Source organism: Apteryx rowi, unplaced genomic scaffold (genome assembly GCF_003343035.1).
Source record: "Apteryx rowi isolate R43461 unplaced genomic scaffold, aptRow1 scaffold_111, whole genome shotgun sequence".
NCBI lineage: Eukaryota > Metazoa > Chordata > Aves > Apterygiformes > Apterygidae > Apteryx > Apteryx rowi.
Genome location: NW_020447320.1, coordinates 132,488 through 154,351, shown reverse-complemented (window position 1 = coordinate 154,351; position 21,864 = coordinate 132,488). Strand labels below are relative to the sequence as shown.

The 21,864-nt window shown below is 45.8% G+C and overlaps 1 protein-coding gene across 1 annotated transcript in view; it reads right to left on the bottom strand.

The window, feature by feature from the left end:
* The window catches only part of FBLN2 (fibulin 2), a 79,528-nt gene extending 61,155 nt beyond the window's left edge, over positions 1–18,373 (bottom strand). Inside the window, exon 1 of the mRNA XM_026076748.1 lies at positions 16,999–18,373. Within this exon, the coding sequence (XP_025932533.1) occupies positions 16,999–18,337 (1,339 nt within the window). The 5' untranslated portion in view covers positions 18,338–18,373. The remainder of the gene's footprint in view (positions 1–16,998) is intronic.
* Positions 18,374–21,864: the final 3,491 nt, after the last annotated feature.

Sequence of the window (21,864 nt, the reverse complement as noted above, 5' to 3'; positions counted from 1 at the left end):
ATGAGTTGGTTTTGTTCTGTTTTTTTAATAGCTAGAAGTCCTTTGGAAACAAATAATTATCCCAATATATAGTATAAAAGATAAACAAGCACTATAAGGTCCTCCATAGAGTTTGAGAAAGACAACCACAAGGAATGTTCAGTTCCAGCCTTATCCAGAAATGTAAACAGTTTAAGAGGGTTGGTTGTTGTCCATAGCCTGCAAGTAATTAAGCACTAATTCTCTACCACCTACTGAGTAAGAAATTGGAGAGGAAATATGACACCATGCTAAGCATGCACTTCACAGGCCACACTCAACCGATGTACTCCGTGCGGCTCCATCATCCTCACTGGACCAGCACTGATTTGCCCTCCCCATCTACAAACAGATGAAACTAGAAATCTCTGAAGGCAGAACCACAGATTTTTATCTCAAAGTGAACGATTTCAACTGTCAGCTGTAATTGTCCTCATACATCCAATGCCACCCACAAAGCAGGACAGGACAAAACATTTCCAGTTCCCTTAAGCATGATAACCAAATCCTTGAAAAGGCCTTTGTCTCATTTCACCAAAACATTTTCATGTTTCTACTTTATTTGCAGATTCTTTTACACTGAAAGAAGATGAAAGGCTTCCTTGCCTTATCTGTAATTAGACACACATTTGCCCTGCATTCCTGGGACAAAATAAACTGAATTTACCTTAATAGGATGCTTTTATCCAGCTGAACTACTTCAAATTTGCTTGTACTTTGTTGCACAGTAACATTTAAAAAATAAAAATCAAATCCATTCCCAGGAAAGCAGCATTCCATGGCATTTTTCCGAGCTCTACAGACCTCCTGGGGCAAAAAAAGGAGGAAAACTTTGAAGCACGAAGGATTTTTTCCCTTCCCAGAGTCTCCAGGCCGATGTGAATGCTTGCAGTAGCTGCTGGGTGACGTCAAGCACATCCGCGTGCTCCGCGGCGCAGCTGAATCACCGGCCGTGGCAAGGCAAGCTTCGGCATGACTCTTCAAACCCACTCAGGTTTCATCACTCAGGTCCAAGTTTTGCTTTGGCGGACAGACTCAAGGCTCAGTCCAGACCTCTATTTTCAATTTAGACAGGTTTCCATGGCAACCATGATACTATTTTAAACCATTCCAATTCAGCCGCCTTCAGGTTGAAAGGAAAAGAGAAAAACACCCAAGCCCACCCCACCACGCAGTCGTCTAAAGGCTCATAGTGTGCAATACAGTCGGGCATACCCGCCTACTGAACGCCTTTCCCTTGCCGAAACTTCAGCCAGGCTGCTTTCCCTCTTTAGCGACGTCTGTGGGTCTGAGCAAGAGAAACCCCCTCGTTTCTCTCCCGCTCTCTGGATTTGCCTGGTCTCCCGTCAGGTGCCGTTTGCCGCGGCGACCTTCCTATGAACGGAGCTCTTGTCTTAAGGCTAACCGGGGCGCTTGCCGCAGCAAAGGGCGTCGATGAGGAAGAAACGGGGCTTGAGCAGGCGAGCGGCCGGCTAGGCAGCTCTCCCCGCTCCAAAAGCCACCGGCCCCACTGTCCCCCCGTCACACGCCAGGTTCCAAAACCAGCCGGAATACGGACATGTCGGAGTGCTTTTAATTTGCCACCTGTTAACAGGGTGCGTTTTCTGAAGACTTTAAATGTAGCTTTTCTCTTTAAGGAAAAGTTTATGGCTCTCCTTGCCTTTTTTTTTAATCACTCGAAAGTAAGTTGATATTTTGGGCAGCCAGATGATTCCAGGAGATGGAACCTTACAAATCACCTCTAATATCAGATTATTTGAAATAAGGCATAAGATTTGGCAACACTCCTCCCTTAATTTTGAAGATGGAGTCCAAGGGATACATTTCCGTACTGGGAGTACAGAAGGGTGTTTATTAGCCTCCCTTACAAGCACGTGTGGCAGAACGCTTCAAGAGCAACTTTACCACATACTAGATTTTCATTCTTTCCCAGTTCTGAACAATATTTGCTACAAAAGGCAGAAATTTGTCAGATTAATCACTTTTCGTAACAGACATTTAAGGAAGAAAAAGCCAGGCAAGTCTGAGGTATGAGAAATGCTGCACTGAACATGGAACCAGTCTGCTTACATAGTCACCCTTGCTCTCAAGCCGCCGTTAGGAGTGCATCTGCAGAACCCCGGGGGCGTTGCTGGTTTTGCACACCGGGACCGACACTGCCTTACGCTGAGGATTTTGAGTCTTGGGGCTCCACTCAGTTATCCAAGCATAGGCCCCTCATGTCCCTGGTGACAGGGTATAGCTTGGCCTCCAGCGGCCAAACCTCTGGGGAATCTCTGCAGCACTACACACTTAAGGAACACAATTAAATTGCCCATACATCTCAAACTTTTCAGTTGCATAAATTGTGGCTAGTGGCCATCACTAGCAGAGAGCTAACTCCCCCCTTCTTGCCTGACTGATTCAGTGAACAGATTAGGTAGTATTTTGGTGTCAGACTGAGTATTTTTTTTTAAATATATACAATCACTTGAAGTTGATCAGCAGTTTGCAGAGTCAGTAACTAATCCTTAGTACCTGGGAAGAAGAAAAGAAGAGTGCAAACAAGATAAAGCCATTGTCCACTCTTATCACATGGCTCCCCAGTACACAGCTGGCAGCTACTTTGCATCTTCAGCAAGGTGCAAGATACCCAACAGTGTCACACACCGTTTGTACAGCAGTGTTGGCTGGTTTTACGCATTCATCCTGCATGCGCTCTGTGTGCAAATTCTACAATGAGCACCAACCTTAAATTCAAGATTATAGCTCAGGATGCACATCTACACGTGTGGGTACAGGAGTTTCCTTACCCTCCATCAGCAACACGCACATAGCAGCCCTGGGGCTGGTCCACAGGAGCCTGCTTACAGCATCATCTCCTCCTAATTAGATCAAGACAGGGAATAGAGAAAGCCTGGACTTCACCCTTTTGGTCACGTGCTAGGCACTGCTGAACAAACCTGTGCTGCGCCACAAGCACAGGCAGCTCTACCACAGCAGCAGAGGGAAAAAGACAGATGATGGAAGCAGGCAGTTCCCCAGGAACTGCTCTCCATTCCTGGGAGAGTGCACAGGTATGGCCACACGCACCCACAGGACTGAGTCAGCCTCGGGTTATGACACCAGAGATAGCAGTCACCTGAATAATTATTCCTAACTTGTATTCTCCTTGCACAGGCACCAACACTTGTTCTTTATTACCTGTTGTCAGCTTTGGCAGTTTCCATTCTGCTCTGGAGCAGATTCAAGCAGCAAAAGAAAAATCTCAGCAAGGTGGCAGCAAACAGCTAGCCAAAACAAAAAAGCCAGGTTTAAAACGATTTTACATTCGAGAATAGAATCTAGCATCACTTCAGCAGGGTGTAGTCCTCTGGTCTTCTAGGAAGTGAACTAATTCCTTAATCTTGCAGCATGCATATATATGTATATATGTATATATGTATTTGTTTCTTGGCATTAAAGAATATCAAATATGAAAGTGCTGTGAAGATTTCTTCACTGGTACCAAGGCCTAGCTGTGTTGCAATTGCATCAAACTAAGCCAAGAATTGCTCCAAAAACAGCAATGTTCTGACCTCATATGAAGGCAGTACACAAAGAAGATTTGCAGACTAACACGTTTATGAGATAATGCAGTTACTCTGGATTTATGGAGTACTGGAATAATTAATTGTTGTCTCTTTAATATCTGACAAGTAGAGCCATATTCATCTGCAAAAACTGACCACAATCCATATACTTGTGCTCAGGCACGTGATTAACTCCTGGGTGAGTCAGGACTCTTCTATGTCAGACACAAAACACACTGGTCTGAACCTCAGTTTGGTCAGACAAGCACAGGCGAGGGAAGCATATTCAGTGATAAACCCCTGCTTTTTCTTTCTAAAGGAAGGTGGTTCATGGTGCCGAACCAGCAGGCATGGAGCCTCCCCTGCCCGTCGCTCCAAGAGGGGCTCATTCGCGATGCTCAGCTCCGCGTCTCGCTGCGCGCTCGCTCAGTATTATCGACTGCATCTCCATAAACATCCATTACCCAGACATTTAATTTGTGGAATTTACAAATAAAAAGACAAATGGCTATAATAATGTATCTGTATAACGATTCCTCATTTTATGAGGTATTCATTTACTATAAATTAACTGTAATATCTGGGAGAAGAATTTGAGTCTGACAGAAAAATAGATAGAGACAAATCCGATTTTTGTTACTGTGAAGAACGCCTTGTAAAGTGAGACCAACTGCTTTATGTTCAGCACTACGCAATGTGAAATGTAAGTAGTTCTTCCACAAAGATACCATTTAATTTTTAGAATTTCCAATGTTTAACACTTGCCCATTACCATTTTACAGTAAAATAGGAGGAAGTAATATAGCTGAAATGAGTGTGTGCCTTACTGGAACTAATGGGGTTAATATGCCATTGACCGGACAGGATTTAACCTTGGAAGTCTTGCTTCAAGAAATGTTACTGTCTCCATTTAAAGCCTGAATAACAGTGAACAATATCACTGAAATATCAGGGTCAGATTGCAAGACTGTATAAAGCTGCTTCACCATACCAAAATGGGACTTTAATATTACCTGATAAAGGTCAGATCCCATGGTTTAAAGGGGCGCAGACAAACAGCAGTGCTGCTGAAGCGTCCCACCTTTGCAGTCAATGCTGCTGTCTCATGCACGTCCTGCTTGCTCGGCCGGACTCTGCTAGCGTGCTGCAAGGCTGCCGCTCGCTGCAGGTCCTGGGGTTCAGAACTGGAGGGTAAATCAAGCTCAGTTTCAGCCCCAAAGTGTTTAAGTTGTGTAACCTTGATACATGAATGGGAATGTGAATAAGAAGCCTGAACTGACCTCCTCTCTGCTGTTTACCAGAATTTTTCTGGGTACCGAATTATTCACGCTGAACTAGTTTTGCGCTTCTGTAGAGCACGGCAAACAGGACGCAAAGGAAGGTTGACTCCAAAAGCTTCAATTCATTTCAACCAGTTGGTTGAATCTGCCAAGAACAATAAAGAAAGCAGCAGTACAACTCTCTTCCATCTCAACATGGTAGTTTTCCCCTATGCCAAAGCTGGTGAGAGTTTCTGGGTGGCCCTCAGTGGGTCCTGGGTCAGGCCATGCTGCAAACTGGCTGCAATTGCCCCCGGAGCCGAGCAGGACAGGGAAGGAGCTCAGGCAGCGGGGAACCAGGACTTTCTGGGGCCAAACCTTCAGCAAGGCAATGACCCATTTTCCAAGACCATATTTAAAGCACATTCACTAGTTAATGCAACAACCCAAACTTCTGAGACCCGCATACAAGATTTTGGAAACTTTACAAATTTCTCTCCAATCTTGCTTAGTTAAAGAAACAAGCAAAACCACAATTTGTTTGCAACTATGGTCAACCCATGCTGATAACTGAAGTTAAACATTTATTTAACCTCCTAATACAAACCTAGCCATAGCTAATGTCTACTAGGTTTCTCTTTTGATTTCAGTGCCATGAGTTAAGATAATTTTTATTCAGCTTTGATTCAGAACCAGTAAAATTACAAATTTTATCATTAATACATGAGACATTACTTAAGTGTAAGTTATCTTCAATGAAAAACAGTTCCTGAGAGCAAATATTTTCCCAAATCATTTGGCTAGAATGCTATGGTTTTGAACCAAGAAATGAAGACTACGAGTAGTTTCATGCAAGGCAATTCTAAGACAGTGAAAATCAGTGCAAATTACAAAGGAAGAAGCCTGGGATAGAGGGAGAACTGTACTAATCTCCAGCTGTTTATAGGTCATAAACAAGATGTTACATAGACATATCTGAAGAATTACAATAGGGCCTACTTGATTGTTAGGGAGAAACGGCCATCAACCTGCAAGTTACTCAAAGCATTTGGCAGAGCTGTTCTGTGTGTGTAAGGTTTTCTAGGCTACCAAGGAGATAAAGGATTGACTCAATACTTTGATTTAAAACCTTATGATTTCTCAGAATCATTATCAAAAAAAAAAAAATCCCTTAAACATCATTAGACACTAGCTGAAAGTTTCCCATTCTGCTTATTCAATGGAAAATAGCACTTTAGAAAATTTAGAAATTTAGAAAATAAGTATTATATATAGCAAGTTCTGTTTTCATTTAAAAGATGATTTCAGTAATTAACTTGCCTTTTATAACAACAAACTAGAAAAGTTTCAACAAGAGTCTTCCAGATACCTTCTCCTCCCCTAAAAAAAAAAACAAACCACCTACCCATTTCAGGCACACGGTCCCATTCATTTTTGCTGCCAAGCGAGCTGCAGAAGATGACATGCTTTTCTTTTGCAGGGAATTCTGTTCTCCATTGAAGCAAAGTTTTTGCTGCTTTCTGGAATTTCTTCTGCAGTTGCCATGTGCTATAGGCACACGGCAGGTTTGGCATCAAGTACAACAAATTCTATATTACAAAGCACTGGCAGCAAAATATAATTTGTTTCCAAAGTCCCTGTGAGATGTCTCAATCAGAATATAAATTCAACAAATACTTCTGATGTTTCACTTTATATAAGATGTGCAACCCTACAATATTAATCATTTTAACGCGTGCTGAGAAAATGATTCCAGTAAGTAGTATATACAACATTACTTCACAACTCTAACAGAAACGAACAGATAAATAATGGAGGGGTGAGAAGAAAAGGAAAAAGAAGCACTGCCAGATGTTCTTGTTGCAAGTGCTCATTCATTTTCTACTCAGTTTTACTCCCTGCATATGAGTCAGCTGCAGTCAGACTCCAACTCCCCTCTACCAAAAATGACTGAAGTTACTGCTCGCTGGGCATTTATGGAGAGGGCGATTGCTGTTATGGCTCAGGGTCAGACTGTAGCCCTCAGACAGTGCTCTTGAGCTTATTACCCCAGCCAATACACTAAAAGCATATTGGGCAAAATATTAAAACTGGAATATATTGGGGAAAATTGTCTTAAAATTTCTTGGGCAACGTATGATGCCCCTGGAAAATGCTGGTTCTTTTCATCTGGGACCCGTCTCTCCCTTCTCAATGGCACTCACTGACCAGCCTGTACTTGCCTTTTTAGTTTATTTGATTTCTAGTGACCTGCTGACCTTCCCAGCACCGCTGGAGGCACTTCTCCTCCCTTCCTTGTCTGCAGCCCTCCCAGAGCAGTCCCTGCGTTGGTCCCTCATCGCTGGTGGCAGATGCCGGGCTGCTGCCACCAACAGCCACCATGGCTGCCGGGGTTGCCACTCAGCCTCTGACCTGCTGCTATCGGCATGCCCTCGTGTGCTGCCTTCAAGCCAAAGGACACATTTCCTTATCTGCCTGCTTTGCCCCAACCCATAAAAGTTGGCTCCTTGAGTGCTACGGAAAAGGAGGAGGAAAATCCAGTATGAGGTCCATCGGCAGCCAAAGAAAGCAGGGAGGGCAAGGGTGCAGATGGCCACGAGCGCAGGGGAGAAGATGCAAATTCTTCTTCTTGAAAAAAATGCCTAAATAGTGACCTCATGCAAAATAAGGCTCATCCAAAGCACTTACCTGACTTATCATTCAAACATATTCATGTGCCCAGTTCATATAACCTTAATGGAAAGGCATATAAATAACCCTGTATACAAATGCACTGTACCTCATGCTGTATGGGTCACTGGAAACGCAAGCAATAGCATTCCACCTGAATGGTAACATTGAGGCTGCAAACTTGCATTTGATGATTTTCATTATTTTTTTAAGAGGCATATTATACACACACACAGCAACAGTTTGCAAGAGCATCAACTTTCATAACATCTTTAAAAAGTTACCGATATAAATCCTCACCTTTCGTGCAACTGTTTATACTGCTAAGAGATTTTAATCCCAGAATTGTTGGAGCCATAAACATTTATTTTAGTACTTGGTAATTCAAAACTGCGGTCAAACAACTCTGAGCCCTTGTGAACACAGTCCACATCCCTCTTGCTCAAAAAAGCAGCAGAAAAGCAACCAGCACACACAGCAATGAGGGAAAGGGAATTACTGTTCGGTGTGTTTTTTCTGAATTGCTCCTTGCTCGGTACACAGGGGCTCAGCGAGTCACCCTCAGAGCTGCGCCGAGCATGAGCGGGTCGCGGAGGGGCCGGCGAGGCAGCCGTGGCCCCGCTGCCGGGCCGCGCCATGCAGCACCTGCGCTAGTGCCTGGCTGCCACCTCGCTAGGTACTCGGTCGCCATCAGGGCATCCAGTGACGGAGCAAAACCCCCAGCAGATTTCATTGCCCAGCGAACGGCTGCAGACCCACAGGCTCCACAGCATCGCTGTTTGCAAATTCACTCGCCGCGCTGTGTTCGGGGGAGTCACGGCCGCTCAGCACGCAGCGAAAGAGCAAACGCCGATAGCTCCCGCGAGGCACGGCCGGCCGGGAGCCACGGCTCGCCGGCACCGGCTCCCCGGGCAATGGCAGCAAAGGGGAAAACCTGCAGTCCTTCCTAGCGATAACATAATCGCTTTTCCCCCATCCTTCCCTGAGTCTTTGGCTTAGTGCCAGCGGCACCAGGGCTTTGGGCTGGTGTTAGGATTTTCTGGTGGCTTTGGAAGGGAATCGGTCATCTCAGGCGCAGTGCAGACAGGCTGGGAATACTCAGTAAAACATAAAACCTGCTCACATATAAGGGGATCTTTATAAAATTCCAATTACTGCTAGCTTGTTACCTAAGAATCTCTAAGAGGTAAGAGATATTGCTCTCTGTGAGGCCCCCGGTAATGCAATTACAACTCCTTTTATGAGTAAGCATATGCTAGAAAGCTAAGTTTATTTGGCCTACATATTTGAAACTGCTCAAAAGGTTATTGTCTCACAAAATCTGGATCACAAATTACTACTTATGTTTGCCTGTCTCTAACAAGGAATTATACTCAGGGTCACTTTTAATTCCTCAGTGATTGACTATAATACTACAAACACTACAGCAAGGAGGTCTCATTTACATTCTGCTTTCCTAAGTAGTATCAGACATGCATGCAAAAAAATTCTCTCAGATATATACTATAAATAAGCAGCAAATGCAACCCCCCTGAGAAACCTAACAAGCTCAACAGCCTCGTCTTCTCAAGTGGTTAAGTTGTTTGTACAAAAAAAACATTGTCTTATTTCCATAGTTTGTCTCCATCATGTTTTAATTTCAGATTCAAGATCAAATGTTCCTCTTGAAAACTATGAATGAAGCACACTTTTTGCAAAAGAGCATGTTTACCTCTACAAAATGGGTGCACAGAATGGATTCCCAAAGTGCTTCGATGCCTGGGGGTTTTTAACAGTCCACCACAGGTTAGATTCTCAACTTCAGTTGAATTTGTTATTTCAACACATGGAATTTAAACAAACCCTCCTGGTACGCAGGATCCCACGAAATTAAGGATGTCTGAAAATCCCAGGCTGTATCCCCGGACGCTGTGGGAAACCCGGCCCGCAGAGACCTCGTCTCTCCACGGCGCAGGCGGCAGCGGCAGCAGGCTGAGGGGCTGCGCTCTCCCGCCCCGGGACGGGAGACAACACGTTGCTGCCGCTCCGCTCCCGGCCAGGCGCGAATGTTTCATCCTGTTTCACTTTGCCTCAAAACATTCTCTGCAGGTCCCCTTGGTGCCAACGCTTACCACTGTGCATTTCCTTACAAAAAGACGCTCCAGCCAACTCGTGAGTAATACTGCTTGTGCTGCAGCGGAAAGGATTCGCTGTACAAAATGCACATCCACCTCAGCGGATAAGAAATCTGCCTGCACCGCACCCTCGCACTAGACGCTAAGATGACGACCCTGCTCTTGCAAGTGTATTTGTTGAAGGTAAGACTGCCAAGATCTGAAGGAAGGCACAGCACGTTAGTCCCACCTTGTACTGTGCATCTGTCTTCCTTCCAGGGTCCCCAGCAACTCACAGCCGAGCTGTGAGATCACGCTGAAGCGAGGAGCTGTTACCTCCATTTTACAGGTAGCACAAGGAGACAGAGACGCATGTTCTCAAACACCTCTATGTTCTGGGGCTTAGAAAGAAAAGGCCTTGAGATGTGAGGATTTCTCCAAGTTGCTTAGGTTTTTTAGAAAAACAAAACAAAACAAACCACACACCTGCATGCATCTAACTAAGACAGGTTATACAGCCAGTTTTTGGCAGAGCATGGAGTTTGCCAAAACTCGGTGCATAACTGCCAAAACTCAGTATTCTGCATGCCAAGCTAGTGCATTCACCACTTGACAGACCCTCACGGCTTTAAGAAAAAAATCCTCTAAATTATTTTCTCCACCTAAAGATCACAAGATCCTGGTCTGATATGCAGCGACCCCTCTAAAATACTCTGTGCCATGGCTGGTTGAGGACCAGAAGAGCACCATAAGCATGACACTCGGGTGCCACTAATGGCCTCTGCACTCTACCAGAGAGAGGAAAAGGTACAGCCCACGGTGAAGGGAGCAAAGCCGGGCCTGACGAGGGCTCGTTAGGTGGATCCTTACCAAGAGCGATGTCCCAAATGTGGAGCGCACGGCTTTGAAGGCATGCTGCAAACCCGCCAGCTGGAAAGCTGGCAGCAGGGGTCTGACCTGCAGCAGTGGGATCAAGCGCCCTGAGAAAACCTCACAGATCAAGACCTGAGCTAGGAGGAGGCAGCTGATTTCTGCCAAGCAATTCATTTAACTGTCCTTGCATCTCAGTCTCATACACCCATTCATGCTATTTTCCTCCAACAACTTACTTATTGCAAAACTTTAACTATCAAAGAGACAACTGCAGGGTGTCACCTGGGACTGTCATGTATTCTCATTCGCGCCCGCTGGTCCAGACTTTTCTTTCCCCTCCAGTCTCCCATGGGGTTTATTTTTATTCCTCTCTTCTCCTAGCTTGAGGGCTCAATCCTGATTTCTTCCTGTCACACAGACAACTCTGCCTCAGTAGACAACATTGGAGTAAGCCTGAGGTCATTCAAGTAAATGGGAAAGAACACTTCACTTAATAACACAAAATACAAGTAATTACAATAGGATATTTCTGAGGCACTGCCTACCACATTTTCTCATCTCTGTTTCATTTTATGGATGGCAACAGCAGGGGTGAAAGGCCTATATGTCCGGGGAAAGTCTAAGAAACCTTCACCGTAGCTTCTGCTTAATGGGACCTCTTTCTGCCTCTTCTACCTCAGATAGGAAATTCAAGGTCATGTTTCTTTGTCAGTCTTAATATCTCAGCAAACATGCAGCAGAGGGGATGGTTAAAATCTCAGCTACATCCTTAAAAGTTACACAGAGAGCCTCCTAGCACGTCCTACCTGATCAGGATTCATACGCAATAACTGCCATTTCCCCATCCACTGATCTCACCTCACAAATATTTACTTGCTGCAATTTACTTCAGGTGGAGAGCACTTATCCTTATCTCTGAAAAAGACCATGATAAACTCATTCACAAGTAGCGATGATTATTTTTTAAGTGGAAAAATACCTGCATTCTGTAGCACAATGGTTTCAGCTGGACGCAAATTGCTATTCCGTCTGCCAAAACAAGAAAGCAAATCATAAAACGTCCGCAACGAGGCTGTTTGCTACCTGAATTACATTTATCCAAGAAAGAGCATCTCCTGGCAGAGCATAGGGAAATGGAAACAAGTGGGAAAATAGTAATAAAACCTGACAGTAAAATCTTTAAAGATGTTTTATTCATCCCTCTGCTGTTCAAGACTTTTTTTTTAAGATGAAGAAATAGAAATTAAAACTCCCTCTGCTGCTTGCTCCTGCAGTAAGGGACAGGACTAGATCAATGTTTGGAAGAGACTGCATAAAGGAAACTGTCTCCGTCAATCTCATCCCTTCCCCTGGTAAAAGTAATTAATTTACACTTTCTTAGCGAGTAATTACTTCTACTTCAGACTCACTGTTCCTTTAGGAATGGACTAATTAGCATTTGCTATGGAAACTTCAATAGCTCTATACGTCACTGAAGAAAGCTTCTCTTTAGACTACACTCAGGATCCCTTACCGGCACACTCGCGCACCGCGTGCGCACCGACCTGTTTCCGCAGCAGAGCGTGCTGAGGGCTGGGCCGTGGCACGAGACGGCGGGAGCCCCCGAGCAGCAGCAGCAGCAGCAGCAGCAGGAGCCGTTCGCCGAGCTCCCGGCGCCGCGCTTCCCGCTGCGCAGACAAACCAATTCCCCAAAGCCGCCAGTTTACAACCGTTTTTGGCAGCCCGCCCCTTTCCTCCACCACCACAGCACCGGGGCGGGAGACCCTGGCACGGGGGCCTGCGGGAAACCTCCTCCCTCCAGAGGGACCAGGCCAACACGGGGACGCTCATCCTGCCCGCGCGGGGACGGGGCGGTGGGAAGCGTCCATCAACGGCCCGCCGGGCAGCCTGCGGCACAGGACCGCTGGGGACGGCCCGAGCGCCAGGCGCCCCGGACCCCAGCGGCCGTTCGCTGGAGCCGGCGGAGAGGCTGCTAAGGAGCTCATCTTAGCTGGCTGCCACAAAACGCAGCGGAATATTAGATTGTGTTTAATGCGTTTGTGCCTAGCCATAACTGCAGCTTTTATGCACAGAGCCGTTTCCTCTGCTTTCTGCCTGCAGCTAGCAGAGGTCCCCAGGCAGGCTCGCAGGGGCCTTGCGGGCAGCCGCGCCGCTCCCCGGGCCTGGCTGCGCAGCGGGAGCAGGGAGGCTTCGCGCAGGGAGCCGCGCCGCCCCCTGGGCCCAGCCGCACAGCGAGAGGAGGGAGGCTTCACGCGGGTGGCCACACCGCTCCCCAGGCCCGGCCGTGCGGCGGGAGGAGGGAGGCTTCACGCGGGGGATCACACCGCTCTCCGGGCCCGGCAGGAGGAGGAAGGCTTCACACGGGGAGCCGCGCCGCTCCCCGGGCCCGGCCGCGCAGTGGGAGCAGGGAGGCTTCGCACAGGCGGCGGCACCGCTCCCCGGGCCCGGCCGCGTGGCGGGAGCAGGGAGGCTTCGTACGGGCGGTGGTGCTGCTCCCCGGGCCTGGCCGCGCAGCGGGAGTAGGGAGGCTTCGCGCGGGCGGTGGTGCCGCTCCCTGGGCCCGGCCGCATGGCAGGAGCAGGGAGGCTTTGCGCACGGAGCCGCACCGCTCCCCGGGCCCGGCCGCGCGGCAGGAGCAGGGAGGCTTCGCGCGGGGGGTCATGCCGCTCCCCGGGCCCGGCCACGCGGCGGGAGGAGGGAGGCTTCGCGCGGGGGGTCATGCCGCTCCCCGGGCCCGGCCGCGCAGCGGGAGCAGGGAGGCTTCACACAGGTGGCGGCACCGCTCCCCAGGCCCGGCCGCGCAGCAGGAGCAGGGAGGCTTCGTGCATGGAGCCGCGCCGCTCCCCGGGCCCGGCCGCGCGGCGGGAGGAGGGAGACTTCGCGCGCCGGCCCCACAGGGCCGCGCTGGAAGGCAGCCGGAGAGCCGCGCGCAAAGGGAGAACGAGCGTCAGAACACAAAATTAACCTTTTCTCATCACCGAAGCATGCCGAACCGTTTCGGCCACCAGATCGCATACAAGGCTGCAGAGACTCAGGAGGCAAAAACTGAACTACATATAAAATCAGAGTGGGATACATAAAATATGAGTAACAAAGCCAAGTTTTTAACCAAAGGCATTAGGGAACCAACCACAACTGAATGCTGATGCCAGGATATAGTTAATAGGAAGAACAAATGCTTTCCACTACTGCCGATGGCAATAGTCATCTATCTCAGGCTCAACCCTAAATTTTTAGTGGCAGCAAATGTTTCTGTGAAGCCTCCTATACATTTCCAAAGTCTGGGGGGTGGGAAACGCCAGAAAATGAAATATGTAGAATGTCTAGAATGTCCCTGTACTTGCAAAAATGTATCTCTCAGTGACTCAGAAACCTAAATAAATTTGTGTTTCCAGAAAAAAAAAAAGAAAAATAAAAGTAATTAAGCTGAAACATTGAGAACCGTATCGATAGTTTCCAGGAAGGAAAACCTAAAACAAACAAAGAAAATCTATCCACCGTACACATACAGATGAGAACAACAGGAAAATTCAGTTAAGTGAAAAAAAAAAAAAAAAAAAAAAAGGCAGCCCTGCTAACCCAGCCCCACTCTCCAAGGCAAGCACTGCTGGAAGAGTTGTGGCACCACCTTACTGGGCGCCAGCCACTACAGCAGCGGCTGTACCCAGAACCAGCTAAATGGTCTCACAGGTGTTAGAGGTGATGGGACTGAGGCAGCTCACACAATGCTGCTGATTATCGAGAGGAGACAAGACATTATTTGGTTTGATTATGCCATTTTACAGTTAGAAATATACCTACAAAATTTATGTTTCCATTCTATACCTTCAGGCAAAATTAATTTCTTTTTCAAGCCTGAGTAATGTCTTCACTATCCCTTCCCTTTATCACTAGCTGAGGAGTCACCAAAGAGACAGAAGATGTGTGTTTTATTACTTGAAACATATGGATCTACTCACATGAGTCACAACCACATCAATTAAAAAAAACAACAACAGAAAAACAACAAAAAAAATACAGCAGTCCCCAGGCATTAGCCATATCAAGAGAGATTCCTAATTTTTGGAAAGGTTCTGTAGTTCTTTTATGATGTCTGTAAAAATCTGCTAACACCACCTATTACCATGGGGAAATGCGGACCAGACGCAGCTGGCACAGGCGGCCTGGCCTGGCCCCAGCTCAGGGAACGGCCGCGGCATGATTAACGTGGCGGGAGGACACCGGCTTTTGCTCCCCGGACGTGCAGCAGCTCCTTGGGCCAAGCACAGCACCAGCAACGTCAGAGTTGCATCACCTACAATTAAGCGGAGAGGGCTGCGCTCCCAAGAGCTGCTTATTTTCATTTCTTCTTCTATAGTAATTAGAGGGGGGAAAATATATATCAGTTAAGGCAAAAAAGGCACCCAGGGACTTCCAAGCCTGTTTCTCCAGGCCAGACAATTCGTGCCAGGCATGATATCCATCACTTTTGCTCTTGTCCAACAGGCATCCCAACCTAATCCAGACCCTGACTAGTCCTGCATCAGCCAAGCAGTTCCTGAGCCGGGCTCACAGACTGGACGTATGCTGAGGAGACTCCAGATGTAGCAGTTAGCTCTGCTGCCAAACACTTTCACCCCAATAGGCTTTCTTAGAGCCCCTATAAGAAAATTTCAGGATGTTGCACCCATCTCTCCTTTTTGAGCAAAAAAAGAACAATTTTAATTAGTTTTAAAGAGTTTTTTTTAAGTTATATCAGAAAACAGATTATTGCTTATTAACCTGACTCAGCTCCAAGTATAACACACAGCCTTGATGCACAGCTCAGATCAGATTTTTTGGTAGGCTGAATCAAATTTAAGGAAAGTGCTTTAAACTTAAACCCCACGGTAAAATGGAGCAGTGTAAAATATGACTAAAGGTGAAGTCAGTGCCCCATGCAGGCAGATGCTTCTTGCCACTTGCATTTGCACAAAGACAATGAGGATGTTATTCATATGAACAGACCATATTCAGGTTACACAAATTAGAACACTAGACAATCTGTTTTACTCCTCCCCCTGCATAGTCAGCCAGTCACCTCTATTATGTTTGTCTTTCATATAACAAAAAGAACTAGAAGTAAAATAAAACAGGCACCTATGAAGAGAAGGTAGCATGGTGGAAACACCTGGAGCACATAAACTATCTGTCAAATCACTTCTGAAAGTCTACATCTTCTAATGGCATCCCTCTGCAATTGGTATGTGCACTCATGTAACATTTTCTCATTTTGATGCGTTAACACTACTTTCCAGGAGGCAGCCTGGCACACTACTGCAATGACATTCTTTGGGTAAGGCTGGTCTTCAGAATATCGTTTCAGTGATTTGAGAAATCAAGGCCTGACTCAGATTATGGCTGCTATCACCACCTGCAAAGTCAACATTTACAATAAAAACATACAGAAGTGTGCAGGAAAAGGAGAAAGGCTACAACCTCTATTCAGGGATCTCATACACCTTTTATTTGGGATACAGTCATGAAACGCTCTTTGTGTCAAGGCTCAGCTCCTTCTTCTCCTAATCTACCCTCTTCCTATCTCCCTTAAATTTCTTGAGTAGATGGACTAGATAGCTCAAGCTGCATAAGGGCTACCTAGATAACACAGGAAGAAATGTCACTGTCTAGGGAGTAATCAGTATTCTCTACTCATACTGCAAGTATTATACATCTGAATCTCACGAGAACATTTTGTGCCACATCTTAAAGAAGGAGATATTACTCTTGATTTGATGAAAGACGAACTGGAAATATGAGCTGTATATGTGCTAATTTATAGCGATGAAGTTTGCATTCATTACTGTAATGAGCACTACATAAAGCTTATAATCAACATTTACCGCAGATGTCAGGAGGAATCCAGAGGCAGAGAAGAAATATGTACACTTGCCATGCTTGTTGATAAAGATCATAAACTTCCAGCCCCCAAAAAATACAAAGCAAGAGGCAGTACTTTTTCTCCCTACAAGTCCCCAGTGGTATTTCAACATATCTATCAAGCTATTGAACTAGTGGGCTTAGGCAGCATTTCAGCCATAGGATAAATATTTTTGCAGAATCCACATTGTCTTTTAGAAGCACAACGTTTTCACCTCCTCACCCAATAAAGGCAAAAGTTACAAGTACAATTACATTCAGTTGGTAACCAGAGGATCCAAGCAGATAACTAATTAAATCAATCTCCTTTTCTGCATAGTAAGATGAAGAGGAGGAAGCAAAGGAAGAAAAAGATCAGATTTTAACAATTCATCATCTGAAACTAAGTTAAAACACCAGAAAACACTGCCTGCAGTCTAAGAAATCAAAGAAAGATAGGCAATAGTTAAATGGTATCTTGTCAAATGAAACACAAAGCAATAAATGTCTGCTGCTGAAAAAGGAGAAAGAAGGTAACTGGAGGTTTGTTTGATTTCAAGCCTACGTGGAGCAGTAAGAAGAGAAGAGCCATGGATCTGTACCAACATTATTATGAATGAATGTTATCAAGACATCTACACCGGAAAGAGGCCTTACCTTCTGGTAACCTGGGAGCAGCATGGATGGAGTTGGGGTCCCCATCTTCCTCGGGATGGTAACGAAAAAGCGTCTGTGACTGCTTTTGGGATGACTGACTGTGGTCTTCCTTCAGAGCAACAGGGGGAGAGGTTGTTGCACTGAACTTTACCTTAGGGAAAGCATTTCCTTCGTGTGTTTCACGGGCAGATTTTGACCAACTTGGCTCTGTTAAATTCACCTCTTTCAAGCCTAGATGCATGCTGTTCCCAGGGTCTTCTTTCCGTGCGTGCTTTTTGGTTTTGGAGTGGAGGGCTCTTTCTTGTTCATTCCTCTCTTTGTCCCTTTGCTTCCCCTTTGGTCTCCTCTCCAGCTCTCCCGAGTGCTTGGGTGTCCCAGGGGGAGGTGTGGTGTGCTCCTGAGGAGCACTGGTAGTTACTGGGGCTTCCTTATTTGTCACTTGCTCAGGGGATGCTGCAGTAGTGCGGGGCACCCTCTTCCGCTCACTTCTTTCTGTGGCATTGCTAACTTCAGAGAGGAGCTTAGGTGTTGGCGTGGTGAGCGTTGCCGCAGTTTCCTCAGTGTATGAATCAGCCTGAGCCACAGATGAAGGAGCAATGCTGGCTGGCAGGTAGTCGTAATCCTCGCTTTGCTCTTGGCTGATGCTCTCTTGCTCTAGATGGGACGAATAGCTCCTGTACTTTTTTGGAGACTCCACCTGCGTGTTGTCTCCTTCTGGTGCCTCCTGGTCATAGCTGTACGGGTCATCGTAGTGTCTGTCTGGTTCATTCTCTTCAGCATCTATGGGACTTGCAGTGTTTAAGGCAAACGTATTGCAGTCTGGAAGCTGGTAGCACATCAGTTCCCCACCAGCGTTTGGACAGTGGCAAACCTTACATGGAGGCATGTGGAACGTGTGGCCTGCTACGTACTTCTGACCTTCATGGAGGCAACCTATCCTTCCACACTGCGGGCAGCCGTCAGCTGGCACCACGGCATCTATGCAGTTTGGGGGCAGCTCTGGGCACAGCATGAACTGGCAGCTGATCTTGCCTCCTCCCTTGGGGCACGAACACTCAGTGCTTCCGAAGTCCACGAAGTAAGACTGTCCTTCGGGTACCTTGCCATTGATAAAGCCCACGTTGACACAGTCGTAGTACTGGTAGCCCTCACACATACAGCCATGCTGCAGACATGTGGCACAGCACGCCCCCGGCTCCAGCACTTCTTCAATGCAGTTCTCCAGGGGCTGGCACTCTGCGCCGGTGCAGTCTTTCTGGGCACGGGAACTGCCAGTCCAGAGCAGCACAAGGAGGACAGCACTGAAGCAGTTCAGCTGAGAGAGCTGGTGCCCATCCATAGTCTTCCTAAACAGATATGGCTCCAGTCCAAACTTGCACACCTAAGGGCTTTTGTTCCTAGAAGGCTGTAGATTCAGCTTCGAATCCGAATTACCTTTTTTCATAGATCCTAGAGTTATGAAAGAAAACTCTGTTAAAGACTATACTCAGCACATATCCTGTTAAACATTAGAGGTCTTTAAAACTTGGGATGAAATCCAACATCTGGAAACCCAAGTACAAAATTAATCATAATGTCTTCCAAGCATTGTAGGCACTAAGTTTGGAGTTGCATGCTTCCCTCCACCCCAACACCTATTTTTAAAAAGAAAAAAAGAAAGACTGACTGTTCTTATTTAAATCTCTTCACTATATATATGCCTTCTTTTTATTTATTTTATATATATATATAAAAAGAAGGTCTTTATACTTCAGTGCCTTTTTGTTCATCATTCTTTCTTGCTAACAAAAGAAAGATTTTTTGGGCAGTTAATAAGCAAATACACAGTTCTTCCTCTGAAGATGTAAGTTTAAGATATTTAATCTTTATAGATATTAATTTAAGATACTTAATCTTTAGTTACAAAGACCCAAACTTTGAAGATCTTTCTTGGCCAAAACTTTGCCTTGAGACTTGAGAATTTATCTGTACACACGTTAACTCAAACTAAGAGGGGTTTTCTTCTGCCTTCTTCCCCCATTCAGCAATCTTTTGCATTTTAGCATTTGGCTGTAACAGTTGTATGTTTGCCCCAGCAATGCTAAAATGGAACATCTTTGTGTGATGTGGTTACTGTGTGGTTAAACATCATGTCAGTTATCCTGTAATACATATTAGAGGCCAGATCCTCAGCTTGCAGCAATTGGCACTGTTCCACAGAAGGCTCCTAACTCAGAGGAGGATCAACCTCAAATACACTGGAGCTACAACCATTCGCACACTGGACATTTATGCTAGCTAAGGGCCTGCCACCACTGGCAACCACATATTTTATTTTTGACAGCACTAATATTACTTTATAGTGAATTACTCTACTGTGAACAGAATATGTATAAAAAGAGGAGAATTGGCATAATTAATCTTTGTTAAAACGTGCTGAGTAAAAGTTGTTTGCTTTTTAGTTACTAAACCCTTTGTCCATAGAAAAGTTTAAGAGTTAAAGCAAATCAGTTGTTCTCATATAAAAGCAGGCTCAAACAACTACACAACAAACATGAAAAAGCAGATAAAACAGAATAAAGTCTGCCTTTAGTTTTATAGAATTAGCAGTCTGATTATTTTTCCAGAACCCCTCCCATCACCAAAAAATAAAGACCCTAAAACATTTATCTACAGAGTGAAATGTATTCACATCACCAAAAACAATGAACCACACATGAAATGGGAACCCTGCCAGAAAGCTCATTCAAAAAGATTACTTCTCCCATTCAATCCAGGCTTCCAGCAAGTCTGCTTAGGCGCTGCTGGAAATGGGCCAGGACGTGGGAAAAGCGTGCCTGTTCTGATAAGATATGAACACACTGTACTAAGTATTTCCACAGTTCGGCACTGGAATATGAATTACTTCAGTACGTTATACAGCAAGATAAAATTCTTACTCAAATTAGTAGTAAAAAACTACATTTGTATATTAGTTCAGTATGCTAAAGGATACCAACTGAATGAAAAATAAAAGTGTCAGAAAGTATACTGATGACTTAGAAGAATCTCATTTTTTCATAACTATTCTCAAAACTAGGATATATAGCGCAAAGAATTTTCAATACATGGTGCTGAAATTAATTCTTAAGAATCCAGCCTGGGAATTAATAATTCATCCTGCTGTCAGCAGCTTTCCCAGGTAATCCAAATTTGTAATTTATCACATAGCTGTAGCAGGGGAATAACGAGTGGAAGGACAATTAAAAATAAACTGCTGTAGGGCTCTCCCGGCAGCCGGAGCACTTGGCCACCGGGCCCTGCCGTTGGCACCTCCTGGCTGTAACGCTGCAGCACCCTGACGTCCCTTTGCAGCCAAGCGCGGTGGTGGCCGGGGCACTGCGGGCAGCAGTCACGCACGGCTCTGCCCTGCGGCTCGGCCTTCCCCGGCCGCCTGGAGCCGGCCTGTGGAGAGCAGGGGGCTCACGGCCCCTCTCCCCGCAGCGAGCCCTCTCCCTGCTCTCCACCTTTCATACTTTCTGTCGAGTGCCTTACTCGGCTCCTCTGCACCCCTCCTCTTCGGTTCATTTGCACCTCTCTGAACATTCGGGTTCTCGAGCTACCTTCCTCAAACCGATAAGGCCAAAATCCGTGTAAATCCCTTCTCGCTTAATAACACCACAATCTTCCGTATCAACAGTGCACTTTCTTTCATTAGAGGCTCCTTGTTTCTGGTGTAATAATTCCAACGAAAGTATCTCTTTTTATTCCTTTAAATGATCGCATTTTCCCTGTGCTTTCTCCATCTGTTCCCCACATCCATTGCTCCCCCCCCCAACTCATAAACTTGTGAGTCAAAGAAGCTGTTCATACTTTAGGAACAGAGTAAAGCAGCTTTGAATGAAGCCCACAGACACAACCGTAAGTCCTACTGAGAAAACGCATCCCTCCAAATGGAGCATGCACGCCCAGCTCGGCCCATGCAGCTGATGTCCAAGTGCTTCTAGCCCTAAGCCCTTCCTGGATGCTGAAAGGATGCTGTGAAGACAACGGCCAATTTACATGTTAACGGCATCAGAAGCTGTCAAATAAAGATGTCCATACCAACTGGGAAAAATGCACCATCTCTGGAGGATGGGGGGCTTGACAGCAGTAAGTATTATTGCAATAATTTGTTTTCATTAACTACTTGAATACTTTCTTCAATGTCTTCTTACACAACTGGGACAACAATCACGGGCTTCACCTAAACTCCATCCTTCAGTAAGTCTCATTAGTTTCATTGACTTTTGCTACACAGTTGGGTGGGATGTCACAACAGATTAAGCCCTGCACATCTAAAATAAAGGTCTTTCAAGGGCTCTGTTGAGAGTTTTTTGGAAGTCTGTAGCAAGGTAACCCAAGTCTCACCCCAAGCCTCATGCATTGCTTCATGACCCAGAAAGCTTCAATTTATGTCTTTTGTGGAATTTCTTAACCTGCTCTGCTGCATAGCCTGCTCTGGTTTGTATCAAGTGCTAACCCCGTTGGCTTTAGTGGGGTTGCATGGGGCCGAAGTAGCTGCTGCAAGCCATATGCACACAGGAAGCAGGAATACCCAGGCAAGGGAAAGCCAGTGCTCCCAATCAAGACTAAGTCCGTCAAAGTCAACAGAAGTAAACCTGTGAGTTAAAACAGCAGTAAAGAGGATGATCAAACCACAAGCAAGTTCTTGTATCTCAGTTCCTTCTTTTATAAAAGATTACTAGGAAAGGCAAAGCAAAGATCTTATGGCAGACCAGCTTCAAAAAGCAAGAGTCCAAATGAACGTGAAGTACAGGCACACATCTTCACAGAAAAGGAAATAAGAATGCAAGAATTCCATTAAAAATGCAACTGGTATCTGCATGACAGGAGATCAAAAGCTAA